The 15600-nt window shown below is 37.0% G+C and overlaps 1 protein-coding gene across 5 annotated transcripts in view; it reads right to left on the bottom strand.

The window, feature by feature from the left end:
• POLA1 (DNA polymerase alpha 1, catalytic subunit) overlaps positions 1-15600 on the bottom strand; it is a 187722-nt gene that overhangs the window by 26447 nt on the left and 145675 nt on the right. For all 5 annotated transcript variants that reach the window (XM_039551766.1, XM_039551768.1, XM_039551774.1 and 2 more), the window contains one exon: positions 15577-15600. This exon is cut by the window's right edge and continues 73 nt beyond it. In XM_039551766.1, the coding sequence (XP_039407700.1) occupies positions 15577-15600 (24 nt within the window). The remainder of the gene's footprint in view (positions 1-15576) is intronic.

Raw genomic sequence — 15600 nt, 5'->3', positions numbered from 1 at the left:
AGATATGCATTCAGCAGAACAATGGACGTGAAACAAGGAAGCAGGTTACTTGGGTACCACAACATTAAGTACTTTCTGACAAAGACTGCATTAGCAGATGACAGGAGATTGAACACACAGCAAACAAAATGCTTTGTAGGTTTTTCTGTCCCTGATGTTGCAGCTGATCTGGAAGGGAATGTGCAGAGTCCCTCAGGCAGAGATAGCCTTTGATCTCAGTGTACTAACTTGATACACTTACAAATCTGTTGAGTGCATTTTGTCTTCTGCCCTCCCTAAAGGGGGTCTACAAGTAAAATAATGGATTATCTGAGGCTGCTCTAAGAAAATATATTTTAAAGGCCCTTCTAAAGTCAACTTTGTAAATGTGTATTTTCCTTTTTCATGCTTGACATTGAAGCAGAAGGAAGAAAGATTATGTGCTATGATCTGTAGAATATTAAACTCCTCCCCATGATAACTTTGTCTGGAGTTATCAAGATCCCTGTATTTACTGAATACGAAAAAGCAGAGGTTGATGGAGCTGGCTTTTAACTGCTAGAATCTTTTGTGGGTAAAAAATAGCTATTAATAGATAACAACCATTCACCTTGAGGACTGCAAATTCATTTTCAAACGACCCAATACAAGAAGTTTAGTCTCTAGATTTGTCCCTTCAAAAAATAGTACTAGTGTAGAACTACAACCTCTGCTTCTCTACAAATAACCACAGAACAACAGCCTGCTCCTGTGACAGAAGCCAGAACTCTATTCTGAACGTGATTTTTAACCGGTTGGTTTGCAGACCACAAGACAGAATTTTCTGAAAGAGTGGTGGAAGTTACATTGCTTTGTCTCCTCATGGTTAGCATTCATGACGAGATGCCTTCTCCAGGGTCTTTACAATTAGCTATGTACACTTTAAAAGCAGGTTATTCTGGGATGCAGAAATGGTTTATTTCAGAACACACTTTTCTCACTTTGCTTTAGACAGCAGAGGCTGTAACTGGAGAGGGATAAAGAAAACTACTTTCATGTTACTTTTCATTCTTTGGTGAGAAACATCGAGGTGACTGGAGTGCTGTACACATCAATTTTTCCCATTTGGCATCTAGCAGGGTAACGTGTTACAGTTTTTCCAGTAATACTGCTGTGTAGATCTGAACCACTCACCACCCTGGACCTCCTTTATAACCAGCAAAACAAGGAGGCATCTCTCATGTGTGATCCACACCAGCCTAGTAGAGATGAGATCAGCTGAGCCATGTCCTAGAACTGCCTAACTCTCCCCAAAATACAAAGGACCACAGCCTGACAAACTCACATAAAAATGCTTGAAAATTGAGACCTTAAAGTGAGCAGTGATGAAGTGCATTCCTTTGCAGGGAATTTTCTCCACCAGTGATATTTGGTGTGGAATGCTTTACTGAGACAGAAAGAGAACAGCAAAGCCCCATTCCACACAGTATTTACAGACTCAACTACCTACATAACAAGGTAAGAAGTGTGTTCACAACAAGCTGAACATGAACCAGCAACAGGCACTTGCAGAAAGAAGGCAACAGCACCCAGGGCTGCATCAGCCAGAGCATCACCAGCAGGTGCAGGGAGGTGACCCTTCTCCTTTGCTCAGACCTGGAAAGAAACATCTGGAGTGCTGAGTCCAGTGCTGGCTCTCTTTTATCAGAGGCAATGTATATCAGCTGAAAGATATGGGTGACTTCTTACTACATAAAAGGCCTGTCACTGTGGTAATTGATATTATTTTTATAATTGGGATATATTGCTCTATAGAGCTTTGCATTATAATGAAATATTTGTTTGATCTTCAGGCATTCCTTGGGCTTCTTTTAGCTAGGCACACTTGGGGACACAAAGTACCCACATTGTTGGAAAATTTTAAATGTAAAAATTTTTGTGTAAGTTCAACAGTACTTTTTTTCTTGAGTGCTGTTTGTAGTTCCCAGTTTGAAAAGAATTTAATTCTTAAAATCAAAGTATATATATCCCAATTTGAATTATGCTAAGAACACAGTTTATCATAATAATGGACTTCATGAACACGCTATTCAACAGAAATACTGGCCTACTCCAGACATTTCAAAAACATCAGCTTGCAACTATTGAAGAAACTTCCCAAGAAGGATGTACTCCATCTGTAAAACAGCTGATTTCTGCAAATAAAGATTGCCTCCCAAATCATATTTTATGTTTAAAGGACAATAAAAAAAGTTCTTCTTTGACACATACTTTTCCAGAGTCCTCACTGTACACATCCAGAACAAGATGATACAAAATTATCTGTTCTCAAACCAACCCAAGTCTAGAATTCTTTTAGAGATGACTAATCCCAATTTAAGGCTGGCCCTATGATTGTGCAACAGTTTTCAATAATACATACATACAGGTCTTATTTAACAATCCCCTAATCGAGAAAAACTTCTCATAGGGTAACAAGTGTAATGAAATCCACAGTTTAGGGAGCTCCTACTGGAAATGCAGGACTTGATTTTCACCACACCGGATTTGAACAAGCCATAGAAATAAAGGCTACATTTTGCAATGAACTATTTGACTGTCCAGCTGTACTGCAAATTAGTTTCATTTACTGTTGCCTCTATAAAATCCTTCAACATTTCTGTTTCTCAGAGCTCTGTCCCACATTTTCCATACTGAGAACTTTGGGACTGTTTTTTGTCAAATTCACTTTACAAATCTGTTCAGTTCTTTTTATGTCTTCATTCTTATTTTGCACTAATGCTCTTTCCTCATGTAGTTCAGAACAAGCATTTCTGATTTCCTTTACAAAATACAACCTCTTTAACAAAAAATTCCACATCAGTCCCTGTGGCACTCTAATAAAATGTTACCTTAGTGTTAATATTTTGTTGGGCTCTTAATTACAGTACCAACACAGTGCCATAGTGCCATGGATTTGGATGAAAGTTCTTTACCTGTCTCTTAAGGATCAAAGACCAAACAAATAACCCACATCCCGTTCCTTCCCCATGGAAAGAGAAGTTTATAATTGCTATGTTACAAAAAATCCTCAACAACTCAAATCCCCTCAAAGTGCAACATAATTTCTGAAGCATAATGCTGCACCACCAATACTGTTTCCACAGTCAGGGTAGAGGCACACAGGCAAGTACCTGCAAGGTATCCTAACATATGAATGGGCAATGTAAGGCTTCCATGTTAAAATTACCTTATCCTCTGCTAATCTGTGGTTATATCTTACCCTTCTTTCTTTTATCCTCATGAAATTTCCGCAAAGTCTGAGTGTACTATCACCTTCCTTTCACATCTATTTTTTGGTGAAGGAATTTAACCCAAGAGCAGCCAAGGGCTTTTGTGACAGTAAAGCACCAGCACCTCGATGCCTGGAAGGACACAGATCTAAAATGTGCAGGTGACACTGGATGCTGATGGCAGCAGGAAACTGAAAGCTATTTTGAAAGGATCTCTAAACAGTCTTTATTCAGTAAAAAAGTGTAAAGATGAGGGCTCCTGAAAGCCCAGAATGCCTATCAGTTCTCAAGAATCTATCCTGATGATTGTATTTCCCCTTTAAAAAGCCATTAATAGAACTGGAAGAAGGAAAACCAGAATGCTCTAAAGGGAACTTACAGGAAAGATGGAGAGAGATTTTTTAAAAGAGCATTTAGTGACAGGACAAAGGAGAACAGGTTCAAACTCAAAGACAGTAGGTTTAGATTAGATATTAGGAAGAAATTCTTTAGTGTGAGGTTGGTGACGCACTGGCACAGGTTGCCCACAGAAGTTGTGGATGTCTCATCCCTGGAAGTGTTCAAGGCTGGGCTGGATGGAGCTCTGAGCAACCTAGTCTAGTGGAAGGTTCCCTGCCCATGGCAGTGAGGCTGGAGCTAGGTGATCTTCAAGATCCCGTCCAACCCAAACCATTCTGTGATTCTATGCTGGAAGAGCTGAGCAAACCCAGGATCTACATGAGTAGGAGAGTGGCTTTTGCCAGGGCAGCAGAGATGCCTGAAAATGGAGAAGGGTGGAGAGCAGCAGCCAGACACATCAGAGCTGCCTCAAACCCCACAGACACCACAGGCAAAAGTGGGTCCTGGAGAGACAGGTTAAAATAAAGCATATTTGCTGACCCTGTGGGTCAGCGCAGCCTTAGCAGTCACTGTAGGACAGAGAACACATGTATGGATGAGAAATCGCTAGTGTTAAATGCTGTAACAGAACAAAAATGATACTTTTTGGTGTTTGGTAGAAAATATAGACATGCTCATATGTTAATAGACTAAACAGAGAAAGAAAATGCGTGTTTTGTCTAAATAGGAGCTCCTGACTGAAATACTTATCTTCTTCAAAATTTGCCAGAACAATACAATAAAACCAAAATGAAGCAGAGTCTTCAGATTGTATTCAAAAGTTCAAAAAGGCATGGACGCTTCATTGTAATTTCTGAATTTTATCAGAGTTCCTGTTTTTTTGGAAACACTGAAAAATATTTTTAAGCTGTTGTGGTACCTGAAGTAGGGCTTAAACTGGCAAACAGCTGATCAATCTTTGGAGAACAGAAACCCAAAAAAATAGAAATAGTGGTTTCAAACTTGTATCCAGACTTTCAGAAACTAAACCTTCAGATTAGAAGCTCTGTTTCTTTCTCTTTTTTGTTAGACTGTGTCCAGAGAAGGGCAACAAAGCTGGCAAATGACTCCTGTGAGGAGCACCTGAGGGAGCTGGGGGTGTTTAGCCTGGAGAAAAGGAGGCTCAGAGGAGACCTCACTGCTCCCTACAATTCCCTGAAAGGAGGCTGCAGTCAGGTAGGGGTCAGCCTCGTCTCCCAGGTAACCGGCAACAGGACAAAGGGAAATGGCCTCAAGTTGCACCAACGGAGGTTTAGGTGGAATATTAGGAAAAACTTCTTCACTTGAAGAGTGGTTTAACACTGGAATAGGATGCCCAAAGACATGATGGAGTCACCATCCTCAAGAGTGCTCAAAAAAACATGTGGCACTTGTTTCCAACCAAGAAGCTACACTTTAGATCTCTTAAATTAAGTAATACTTGAAACAACTGAATTATGTCTCAAGTTATGATATCACATTCATGATAACCAATTAAAAACCCATTAATTCCTGTACAATACAAAATTTAAAGTATGAAATAGTAAAAATATTTCACACCATGTTCCTGGTTACTATACTTCACCATTACTCTTCAAAACCATGGCAGTTAATGCTCTTAGTATGTTAACTATATTGATTTTGGTCACTCACCACTGTTTTTCATTAAGTATGTTTAAACTACAAGCTCAGCTCTATCAAAAAAACCCAAAACCATGGGGTCCCTTTAATGCTTTTTTACCCTCCCCCACAGCTACATAACAGAATATCAAAATATTAATCTGACAAATGTCCTACTGTTAGTTTATGGAATATATATCATCACATTACAAATATAAAACAATACCATAACTAGCTAAATATTTTAATTCCATGTCTGCAAAATTCTATTAATGGCAAATATTATTTGCTTTTATAACATAAATAAACTAGCTTAGGCTGTCACTCACCTCTTTTAATTCATTTTTTGTTTTGTCTTACTGCATGCATCTCTCACAAAGTGAAAAATGTCTATTTAAAGATAAGTGGAAATACAACAGTACGTAACGTTTTCATGTCAAAATAATTACATTATTATATTCTGAGTTAAATAATATAAGATAGGAAAATATTTTGATATGCATTTAACAGTTGTAATCCTTGCAGGATCAAATCAACTTCTTCCAAACCTATTTCTGCCAGGTAAAAACAAAGAGCTCCCTAACCTGACCAGCTGCCCCTCGCACGCATCTCAGTCCCCTCCCAGAAGGAGGACAAGCCAGGACAGAAGAACATCCTGCTGAGATTTTTTTTTAAAGGCTGAGTCATGTTTTGGCCTGTCAAAGGCGACTAATCTGTTCTCAAAAGCCAATTACATTAGACTGAAACACGAAATTTGGTAGTTGGATTGTCAGAATGAGATCAACCTCAAAATAACTACAAAGGTCACTGAATGAGTGCAGCTTTGCTGAGAGAGGGACTTGAAAACTGCCAGTGGAGGCTCTGCCCACGACATGAAGAGGTATTTCTTTTCTGGAATATGTACTCCAAACACTGTCTTGTGCATTCCTTATTTTCAAGGCAGCAACACCCATGGCTTCAAGTGTTCAATTGCCCCTGCTCCTCCAGAAATATATCAATCAGGATTGGTTGATACCACCACAATTTTCTGATGGAGAGATGGCAAAAATGTAATACTCCTTTATGGAAGGCAGTATTTTTTTATTTTAATAAACCAAATTTAAGCTGCATTTAGACACTTCTTTGTCTTGTGCTGCATTTTTATCCATATATCATGCACCATTTTTGTGTCCCCTACGGAATAAAACAAACATTTTCCATTACGCTATTCTCTACATGACTTACTAGTCCCTAATAAAAAGAAGAGCTTACCTACATCCATTTCTTAGAGAAAAGAGCATAACTATATTTTCATAATGAATTTGATAGAAATCCTTTGTTTGTTGAGGATACAGGAAGATATTTCAAAAGAAATGTCTCCTGTGCAGTTATTATACTTCAGTGAGTATAATAATTAACATAATTTTATTTGCAGCAATAATTTAAATCTTGGAGATTAAATAGGCCCTGGTTTTCACAAATAATGACTCCATGTGTTTCTTTTAATGATCAATATAATTTAAACTGGTTTGGAGACAAATTCTCCTTAGGACTCATATACGTAGGAGATGTGAGTTGAGGTAATTACATTTAACATCAAGAAGATGACATATTCACATCAACTGCAAACCCAGGCCAAAATCTGGGAGCTAAGAATAGCTTTTGGCAAGTATACAATAAAACAGTTGCCTTATGCAACAAGCACAGAAAAATTACACTCTGATACATGTGCAACACAGTATTAAGTCTTGAGGTGTTCCAAAGAAATTTCAGTATTCCAGTACCCCCCTTTCTTCATGTTTCTTTTTCACCATTTCCCTTCTGACATAGATTACAATCTTCTTCTTAGTTTTTTTTAGTATTGCAAACAAAAATCACTTTTAAAAAAATTATCCCTTCATATTAATTCTGCTTTCTGTTACTGGAAATATTTTTCTTTTTGGTGATTTTAATACCATGACATAATAAATAAATGCTTGCTGTCATAATGCATGTGAGAAAAAGCTTTGTATCTCTGATGCCATTTTGAAACATCACAGTCTTACAGAATGAAAAAAGATCACCAAATCTAACACTTTACAGTACGCTTTTCATTCAAACTACTAAAGGTAGCACAATTTAACATATAGAAAATATAGTTACTATCTTCTTTTAATACAGCACGCAGGCAAAAGAACCACAGATTGTCCTGAGTATTAATTTTGCTTTTCTATAACATGCAGCAAAATGTTTTTGGTTTCAAACTGCATGATTCGACAAATTTATAATCAAGTATGTGTCATAGTAAGTAATAAAACAACATACAGACATAAGTGTATATCAATACAGGAAAACAATTTTTTCAAAAGCAGTTTTATGCAATAAATGAAATCTTTGGATCATGAGAAATCAGCTACATTCCCTTTATCTTTTGTGGAGTCAAGCTTTCACTCCACATACACATGGCCATGAACAAACTTTCTCAAACACCTTTATACCTGACACTAAACACCTGAACCAGACACCCTCAACCAGAATACAAACAATGTCACAAAGGTGTTCACTCAAACCATGCAACTTTCTGGATGTTCAGCTACAGAGTCTTTAAATTTAAAGACACAAGGTATCAACAGCGAAAATTAAGAGGCTCTAAATTTGCAGGCAACACAGTTGAGTTCTCCAACCTCCTATCAAGGCAAGTCATAATTAAAGACATGGAAGTCCTTCCACAACCCTGTCAAACTGTACTGCCCATGAGGAAGGGGAAAAAAGAGGGCTGGTGTTAAGTACAACACTGCACGCCATCTTCAGTAGGTCACTGGTCTTTTAAATAATCTCTACTGAACAAATAAGATTTCAGAAAGTTTTTAGTAGATAATTACACTTCCTGATTTTGTAATTAGTGGAACTACATGTAATTACATAATAATTATGACGGTAATTACGTAATTAAGATGTATAATTATGTAGTAAAAAACATTATGGAAATAAAAGCCATCAACTGTATAAGCACAATACATTTTTAAAAATAAATTCTGTATCATCTGTTTAAAGCTACCATTTTCCTCAAAATATCAAAGTGATTATCAGCCATCACTGGCAAGTTCTAAAATACATTTCATATGAGACTTAAAAATCATACAGATAATTGTATCTTTTTAAAAATCTCTTTAAGCCTTAGCTTTACATTATCTTTCTGATGTCTAGGCACACATATATTGAATGCACTCTACAGAGTTAAATTGTTTACATTTGTATTTCAAATTTCTACTAAAATAATTTTTTAAAAAATAGCATCAATGTCAGAGTTCTGGTATCTGAAATACAGGAATTTATTACTTTTTCTTAGTACAGTCAGATCCACAAAACTTTTGGGTCTTCTAAAAGGAAAAACATGCTGGTCTTGCACTTTCCTCGATAGAAAAGAGCAAACTGCTGTGAGAAGCACTAGTCACTAAAACGTCATTTCTGACTTGCAGTGAACAACAGCAGAACTGACCCCCATCAAAAAAAACAACCCCAGACTTTACTAAGGAGATGAAACCAGAAGGACAAAGGTCTCTATAATAAAAATGTCAGTGTTTCAGACAAAAAAAGAAACAGTGAAGAAAAAACTGCTTCAGAAATATTTTCTGTTTAGAGAAACTCACAAGAGAACTGATAAAGGAGGAGGCAGATGGCACCAGATAGACGATGCCATTGCATGGGTTAGAGATAACAAGCTGGCCTGCATCTACTCATACATCAGTAGGAAAAAAATCCTGAAGTGCAAATGAGAAGATATTTCTGTTCACTTTTTTCCACATAGAAAAAAACCCCAAACCCTATCAGTAGCAGCAGGATATTTATTTGAAGAGGTCAAATAAGCATTCCAATTTGAGGAGTCAGAAATTAGCTAAGGCACTCCTTCACCCCATCTGCAACATTAATACAATGTGCAAGGAAAAGAAGTCTTCCTTAATCAAAACCATTTTATTAGTGGTCTGGGCCACAGTAAATGCACTCCTCTCATGCCATAGATTCTCCACATTGTAGACATATTATAACTGTTTTAACTCATTATTTCTATTTATCTCCTTCACAAGTAGAAGAAACAACAACTCCAAGACAGGCGTCCCAACCCATTGAGTTTTGTGCTTAGAGAAAGGGTTATAGAAATGTAAAGTATTAATTGGGTTTATTTAGATTTTGTAGGTTTAACAAAAAGACAACATGAACAGAAATAGAATGGAGAAAACGTTACACTTAAGATCTTAAAAATGTCCAAGTGGCAATAAAAAAAGGCATGATCATTAGGGGAGGATGACTTAAGATTTAAAGATAATCTAACTGCCTGTACATTACTTCAAAAGGCTCAAAAAACCTACTGCAAAGAATTTTCAGTAGTTTTTGCTTTCAAAAAAAGTTAGATTTAAAAACACTCAAGAAATAGTGACCCAAATCTAAAAAAAAGTTCACAAGTCTTCCTCTTCAAAACAACATATTAAGGAAAAATGAACAAGTGCTTTTGAAGAAAGACTCAGATTAAATTCTTGAGAATTATTATTTTACAGTCTCTTCAAAACAACATGATTGGAAGACAAAGTACTTGACAGCAAATATGAAGAGGAGCTTTTGTTTTCTTGGATGTAGAGATCACTACAGTGAACTGATGTCTTAGTGATGGTGTCTGGAGATGTGATGCCATCAGAAATGTTTTGTTTATTGAACTGCACCCTCTGAAAAGAGATTAGGCCAGGTTTCAGCTGCTGCCATTTTACAAATAAGTGCACACACACACGTACACCTCGGTAATTTATACAGTCTCTCCTTATCATCCACTAGAATGCACGTGCAGAAAACTACATCCCCTTTCTTATCTAGTGCAACAAGTACTTTGCTGTAGTCCTCTGTCTGTACAATGACAAAAATGTGGCAAATTGTTCTGATTTACAAAAAGTCTTCCATTTAAAAAAAAAAATCACTTCAACCTGCTACTGGACACACCAAGTTATGAACATACTGAGGAAAACCACTCACCACTGAACTGACAGGATTCACACAAATATTCAGAGCTGATTTTTTTACATCTAGGTCTAACAGCCCAGAAGAGTTTTTTTCCCAACATAATTTTTCAGTTTATTCATCCATAAAGTAAACTAGGGATTTTTGATGTTTGCATGGAAGGGTGGAGTGAGGTGCACACAAAAAGCTGTAATAAAAGTGTGAAAACATCCTCTGAATATGCATTTGGTTTTACAAAACTGCAGCCTGTAAGTATATGATCAAAACAATTACATTCTATTTCCACAAAGTGGCATATACTTCAAAGAGGTAGGTCTTCCTAATACACAGGAATACTTAACTGCTTTTCCCAAAGTTATCTTCCTCCCATCCTCATTTTCTTCTGCTTATCCATTAAGAGGATATGCTGAGACTTTTCAGAATCAAACAGCCATGGGCTCAATGGTTGAATATACTCTGGGAAAGAACCCACCACAGCAGCTTTCCAGTTTCTGTCTCTGAAATACTTAAATGTCTTTCAAACAACATTTGTGACCTTCCCTCTCTGAGAAATGGGACAGCTGAAAGGCAGTATTGGCAGATATGGCAGCCCCATTTACGGTACAGAAAAAATCCTATGATCAGGATCCTATTTCTCCAAAAAGATCACAGCACCATAAGCAACCTCAGTGATACCAATGCATTGTGAATAAGGAGACTGCAGCATCCTTATCTTCTATTTGATGCCAGATAATGTCAGGGGAAACTGAACTGGAGATATCCATGCAAGGCACAGTAGTTGTAGTGACTTTATGAGGGCTCCATTTCTCTTCACTTTCAGAGGTTTTCATTTTACTTTGGTAGAAGCAAAACGAAAACAGTAGTATCTTTGAATATTTAGCAATACCAATGTTTGAATGGAATAATGATACAAAGATTACTACACTCTATTTTGATCTCCTGATGACATAGCCATAAAAATACATAAGGTTTCCATTCTGAAGTTAAGGCACACACAGTGAGCATACTCCTGTATTTAAGCCTCAAGTGTCCAAAATCACTGATAGTTGACCCATCCTTTTTCATCTATATGAAGGAAGGATGCTACTATTTTGCTACTCCTGCTGCTTTTTACTGCTCTGCTTGCTCAAAGTAGCAATGTCTGATCACACTCACAGCCCAGCTTCAAAAAACTGTCAGAAAGTGCTGAAAACGTGTTGAGCATGTATATATATGTATGTTGTGAGTATATATACTCACAACAGAGCATTTTGTCCCTTTTCAGATTAAAAAAATAATTCAGAACAAACAGCCCTTCTAGTATTACTGGTATCTTAAATCAGGGGTTTGTGCATAGCAGTGTTAAAAATTCAACTGGTTTTAAACCTAATACTAATTGTGCAACAGTTCCTAATTTAGAAAGACAGCCAAGAATTTCCAGAATTTCACTTTTTGTAGTATAAGAACCTTGCACTGTATCACGGTGTTAACCTATTAAATTGTACCATCATAACAGACCTTAAACTTCCAGAGGAAAGGAAACATTGGTTTGGAGGATAAATGCCAGTATTAATAAATAATAGGACAAAAGACCCATAACTCTATCATCCAGATATTCCTGGGTGGAATAACTGACAGCTAACTTTACCAGTCACTGAAACGAGAAAACATCACATAAACCAACCAGCTTATTCTTGATTCTCACAGGAAAAAGATGGAACAATAACTATCTAGTGATTACAGTAGATCCCAAATGAAACATGAGTGAACGATGTTGTAATCACCACGGTGGTATAAATAAGCAGAAGAAGAGTCTGCAAAAGATATTAATTAATCCTTCTGCTGTATTCCTCTGTGGCAGGCCTGACCCACTGAGGGTCTATAAAAATGAAAAAAAAAAAAAAAAACAAACAAAAAACCAACAACCAAACATGCAGAGAGAAGGGAAAAACTCTCCTGCTGTTCCTCCACAAAACAGGTTAGTAGTCGAAAGAGACTTAGAATACAGCACTGCATGTTTTAAATACGTAAAACTCTCCAAGAGAACAGTGTATCCCCCATCATGCACAGAATAAGCTTCAGAAAGCAAAATTCACCTCAGATACCAAGACCAGCTCTCTACACTTACACAGTGACCACAACAAACACCACAAGAAACTGGTTGTACAACTTGCCAAGTTGTAGAACCTGCATTGCCAGAGATTTTTTAAATTTAGCCCATCTGTAAAAAGTAGGCTGTGGTATTGATCCTCTAGTAGGAAAAGGAAGCAGCTTGGACATCTTTCTGAACTCCTACTGATTTCACAATTATTATCTTAGATTCCATTTCATGGGCCTTCAGTGTAAATAGCTGAACAAACAAAACCTGCTCTGCAATTAAGGTTCTGTATTTTGAAGAGGCAAGAACAGAAAATGCAAGTGAACTAGTAGTAAAATCTCAAGGTCCTGAATGAGACAAAACATGAATGTGTTCAAACTACAGTGGAAACAGATTTATATCTTCAATCTCTAGCCATCAAAATATTTTTCTTTTTATGGAAGAACACTCCAAGATAAATAACAACTAAAGCTGCTATTAGGAATAAACAGAATCTACAAAAAAAGAAGAACTGGTGTTTAAAAATTCAGGAAAAATGGCAGCAAGAGGTAGAAACAACGAAAGTTCATGCAATTTGGTCTTCAAGAAACAATGACCCAAAACAAAGCAAAAAACCTCCCCAAACCAAAATCAAAACAGCAGTCGAGCAGTGGTTTAGTCACATGAAAAGAGGAGACTGAAGATACCAAAGATGTACAAAACCTACACTTAAATTTTTGCCACCCTTTTTGATAAAGGCAATGATTCTGATCGCACATCAAAGACAGAATGGCTTGTGAATGATTGCATGGAAACAAAATCTTTTTGTTCCCAGGGAAAATAAACACAAGCTTCATGTTATAAAGGGGAGTTCACTAGGTTTCCATTTCAGACCTACTACAAAAATGGTACATGAAGATGATTTAATCCTACACAGTTTAACATGAAGTGTATCAAATCAGTAACATACCTTACTAGCAAACAGAGAACACTGGTACCTATAAAATAAAAAGGTGGCACAACTAGCCACGGACAATTATTGTCAAATTCTGCATATATTGTAGGAGGGTATCTTCCTCCCAAAAGAGATCTGAAAAATGAGACAGAATTATATGGGTTTACCATACGCACATAGCCAATTGCTTTGAAGAGAATCAACTGTTAAAGGAAAATTAAGAGTTTCAATTTATCTGGCCTTGACACCTGCTGCAACACCAAGACTGAAATCACTGGCTCGCTGAAGAAGATAATACAATAATTTTCAAACAGCTAAGAAAAAGAGAAAAATACATCATGCTGAAAGGTTAACTGTCCAAGAGAAAAAAGTCCCAGCAGAATTCTTACAATTCCTTAAGAATTACTCTGAAAACTAATTTTATTGAACTTAGTGGTCAGGGTCCAAGAAACATTTTCCCATTAAAACAGAAGGTGGTAAATTATGTGAATTCAGAAGCCACCATACTATTTTTTAAAGAGAATTTATTAACCTTGAAGTCTAATATTACAAATGGGATTAAGCAGTCAAAAATTAATGAAACCAGGAAAATTAAGTAAAACAAGTGGCATGAACCTGAGATATGAATAAACCCATGATTCTGAAATGACAGGAGGAAAAAAACCCTTTCAAACCTCAGGATTACTATGATTACTTCACTACAAGTTAATGATATGAATAGCTATCAACAGGATGTAGGTGGCTCAAGAAAGCATCAGCAAATGTAATTCCAGAAAACGTACCAGACCCAGTGAACAAGACACTGGAGAGATACTATCTAAAATACCACATCATTTCTAGTTTCTCATACTCCAAAGATTAATTCAACCTAGAAAAGACCACACACAAAGGTGCTAAGAGGAAGAATCGTACAGCAGAGAGACCAATTCTTCTTAAAGAAAGCTAAGTCTCTGCCTTAGTTGCAAAACAAAGATGTTCCCACAATTTCCAAAAGCATAGCAGAGAACATCAGGGAACTAAAATAAATAAACATTTAGTGAATGGCCATAAACTAGCCACAAACAAGTTAGAACATGAAAATTTTAGTGACTTTTCAGTCACCACAGGAGAATCACCACTCACAAGTTTCCAAATGAAGTTCCAGAAACTTGCAGTCCTGAAAAATGCAGTGGAATGCTGTAGCAGGGGACTGGATGTCATCACCCATGAAGTGTTTTCTACTCTTATGTCCTTCTATTAGGCGAGAGATCTACACACAATTTGGTTTCAGCCACCAGTAGCATCCACTCCATGACATTCCTTCAGTACATCTACAGGGCTGTATTAGACTGACACGGCTACACACTGTGACTTCTTTAGATGTACAAAGCCATTGTGAAGTGCAGCCATCAGAGTGAGTTCATTTACTTAGAGGGGTCAGGGAGAGGAAACAAGAACTTCTACAAGAAGAAACCTAAGTACAACAGGCCAAAAGCAGCCTGGTTTGCTTATTTGAGCAGTTTTTTGCTAAGAGCTTTTTTTACGCTATTTTCATTTCCATACATTGTTTATCAAAACAACATTTAGAAACATTGAGTTTTATTTCATCTCTTTTCACCCCCCAGCAACCTAACTGCAGATGAGGGGCAGGGGTGGGGATGATTTTGACAGCAGAGCAGCCATCAGAACACGGTCCCAACAGCAGCACCTTTTCCTCACGGGCACCTCCAGATCCACAGAGGACACAGCCAAGTGCTCTCTGTGGAGAACACGCTTCAGTGGTGGGACCCAAACATGTCTTTTTTTCAGAATTCCAAGCATTAGCCCACTCTCAGAAATATTTTTCTGTCAGCTTGAAAATCACTTACCTGCATAAAACCCATTGATCCGTTACAGCTTAGAAATGTTTTAGTTCAGAAATGTTATGGTAATTGGGAGAAGAGAAAAAAATTTTCCTAAGATCAGGTTAATCTGTATTGTATTTAAGAGAGGTTTGTAGACAGTTGGCATTACTGCTTTTCTTGTGCCCTCATTTTTCTCCCTGATAAAAAGTGTCTCTCCAATGCTAACAGTTGAATGTAAGTTTTAATTATGTACACATATGCTTTAATTAATCTGTTTTCTGAAGCTCACATGTACTTCAAGCAAAGAGATTGCTCTAAGGGTGTAACACACAAGAAAAGCACATTTTCCAAAGCACAGTCACTTCAAAAGAAGAAAGGGGGCATATAATATATTCTTAAAGTGGTGAACTCCAACTGAACACATTCCCTTTATAGGGGATTCTTAAAGTCATACTTTCTTCTATTTTCTGTTATAGATTACAGCCTCATAGTTCAGAGTACAGTAGCTCTAGTGTTTAGCATGCAAATTGCTACTAAACTATAGTTAATTAATTAAAAATTAATTAAACATACCTTTATCTTCCTCAGTAACCACTT

Source organism: Corvus cornix, chromosome 1 (assembly GCF_000738735.6).
Source record: "Corvus cornix cornix isolate S_Up_H32 chromosome 1, ASM73873v5, whole genome shotgun sequence".
NCBI classification, from domain to species: domain Eukaryota; kingdom Metazoa; phylum Chordata; class Aves; order Passeriformes; family Corvidae; genus Corvus; species Corvus cornix.
This window is presented reverse-complemented; position numbering and strand designations above follow the sequence as displayed.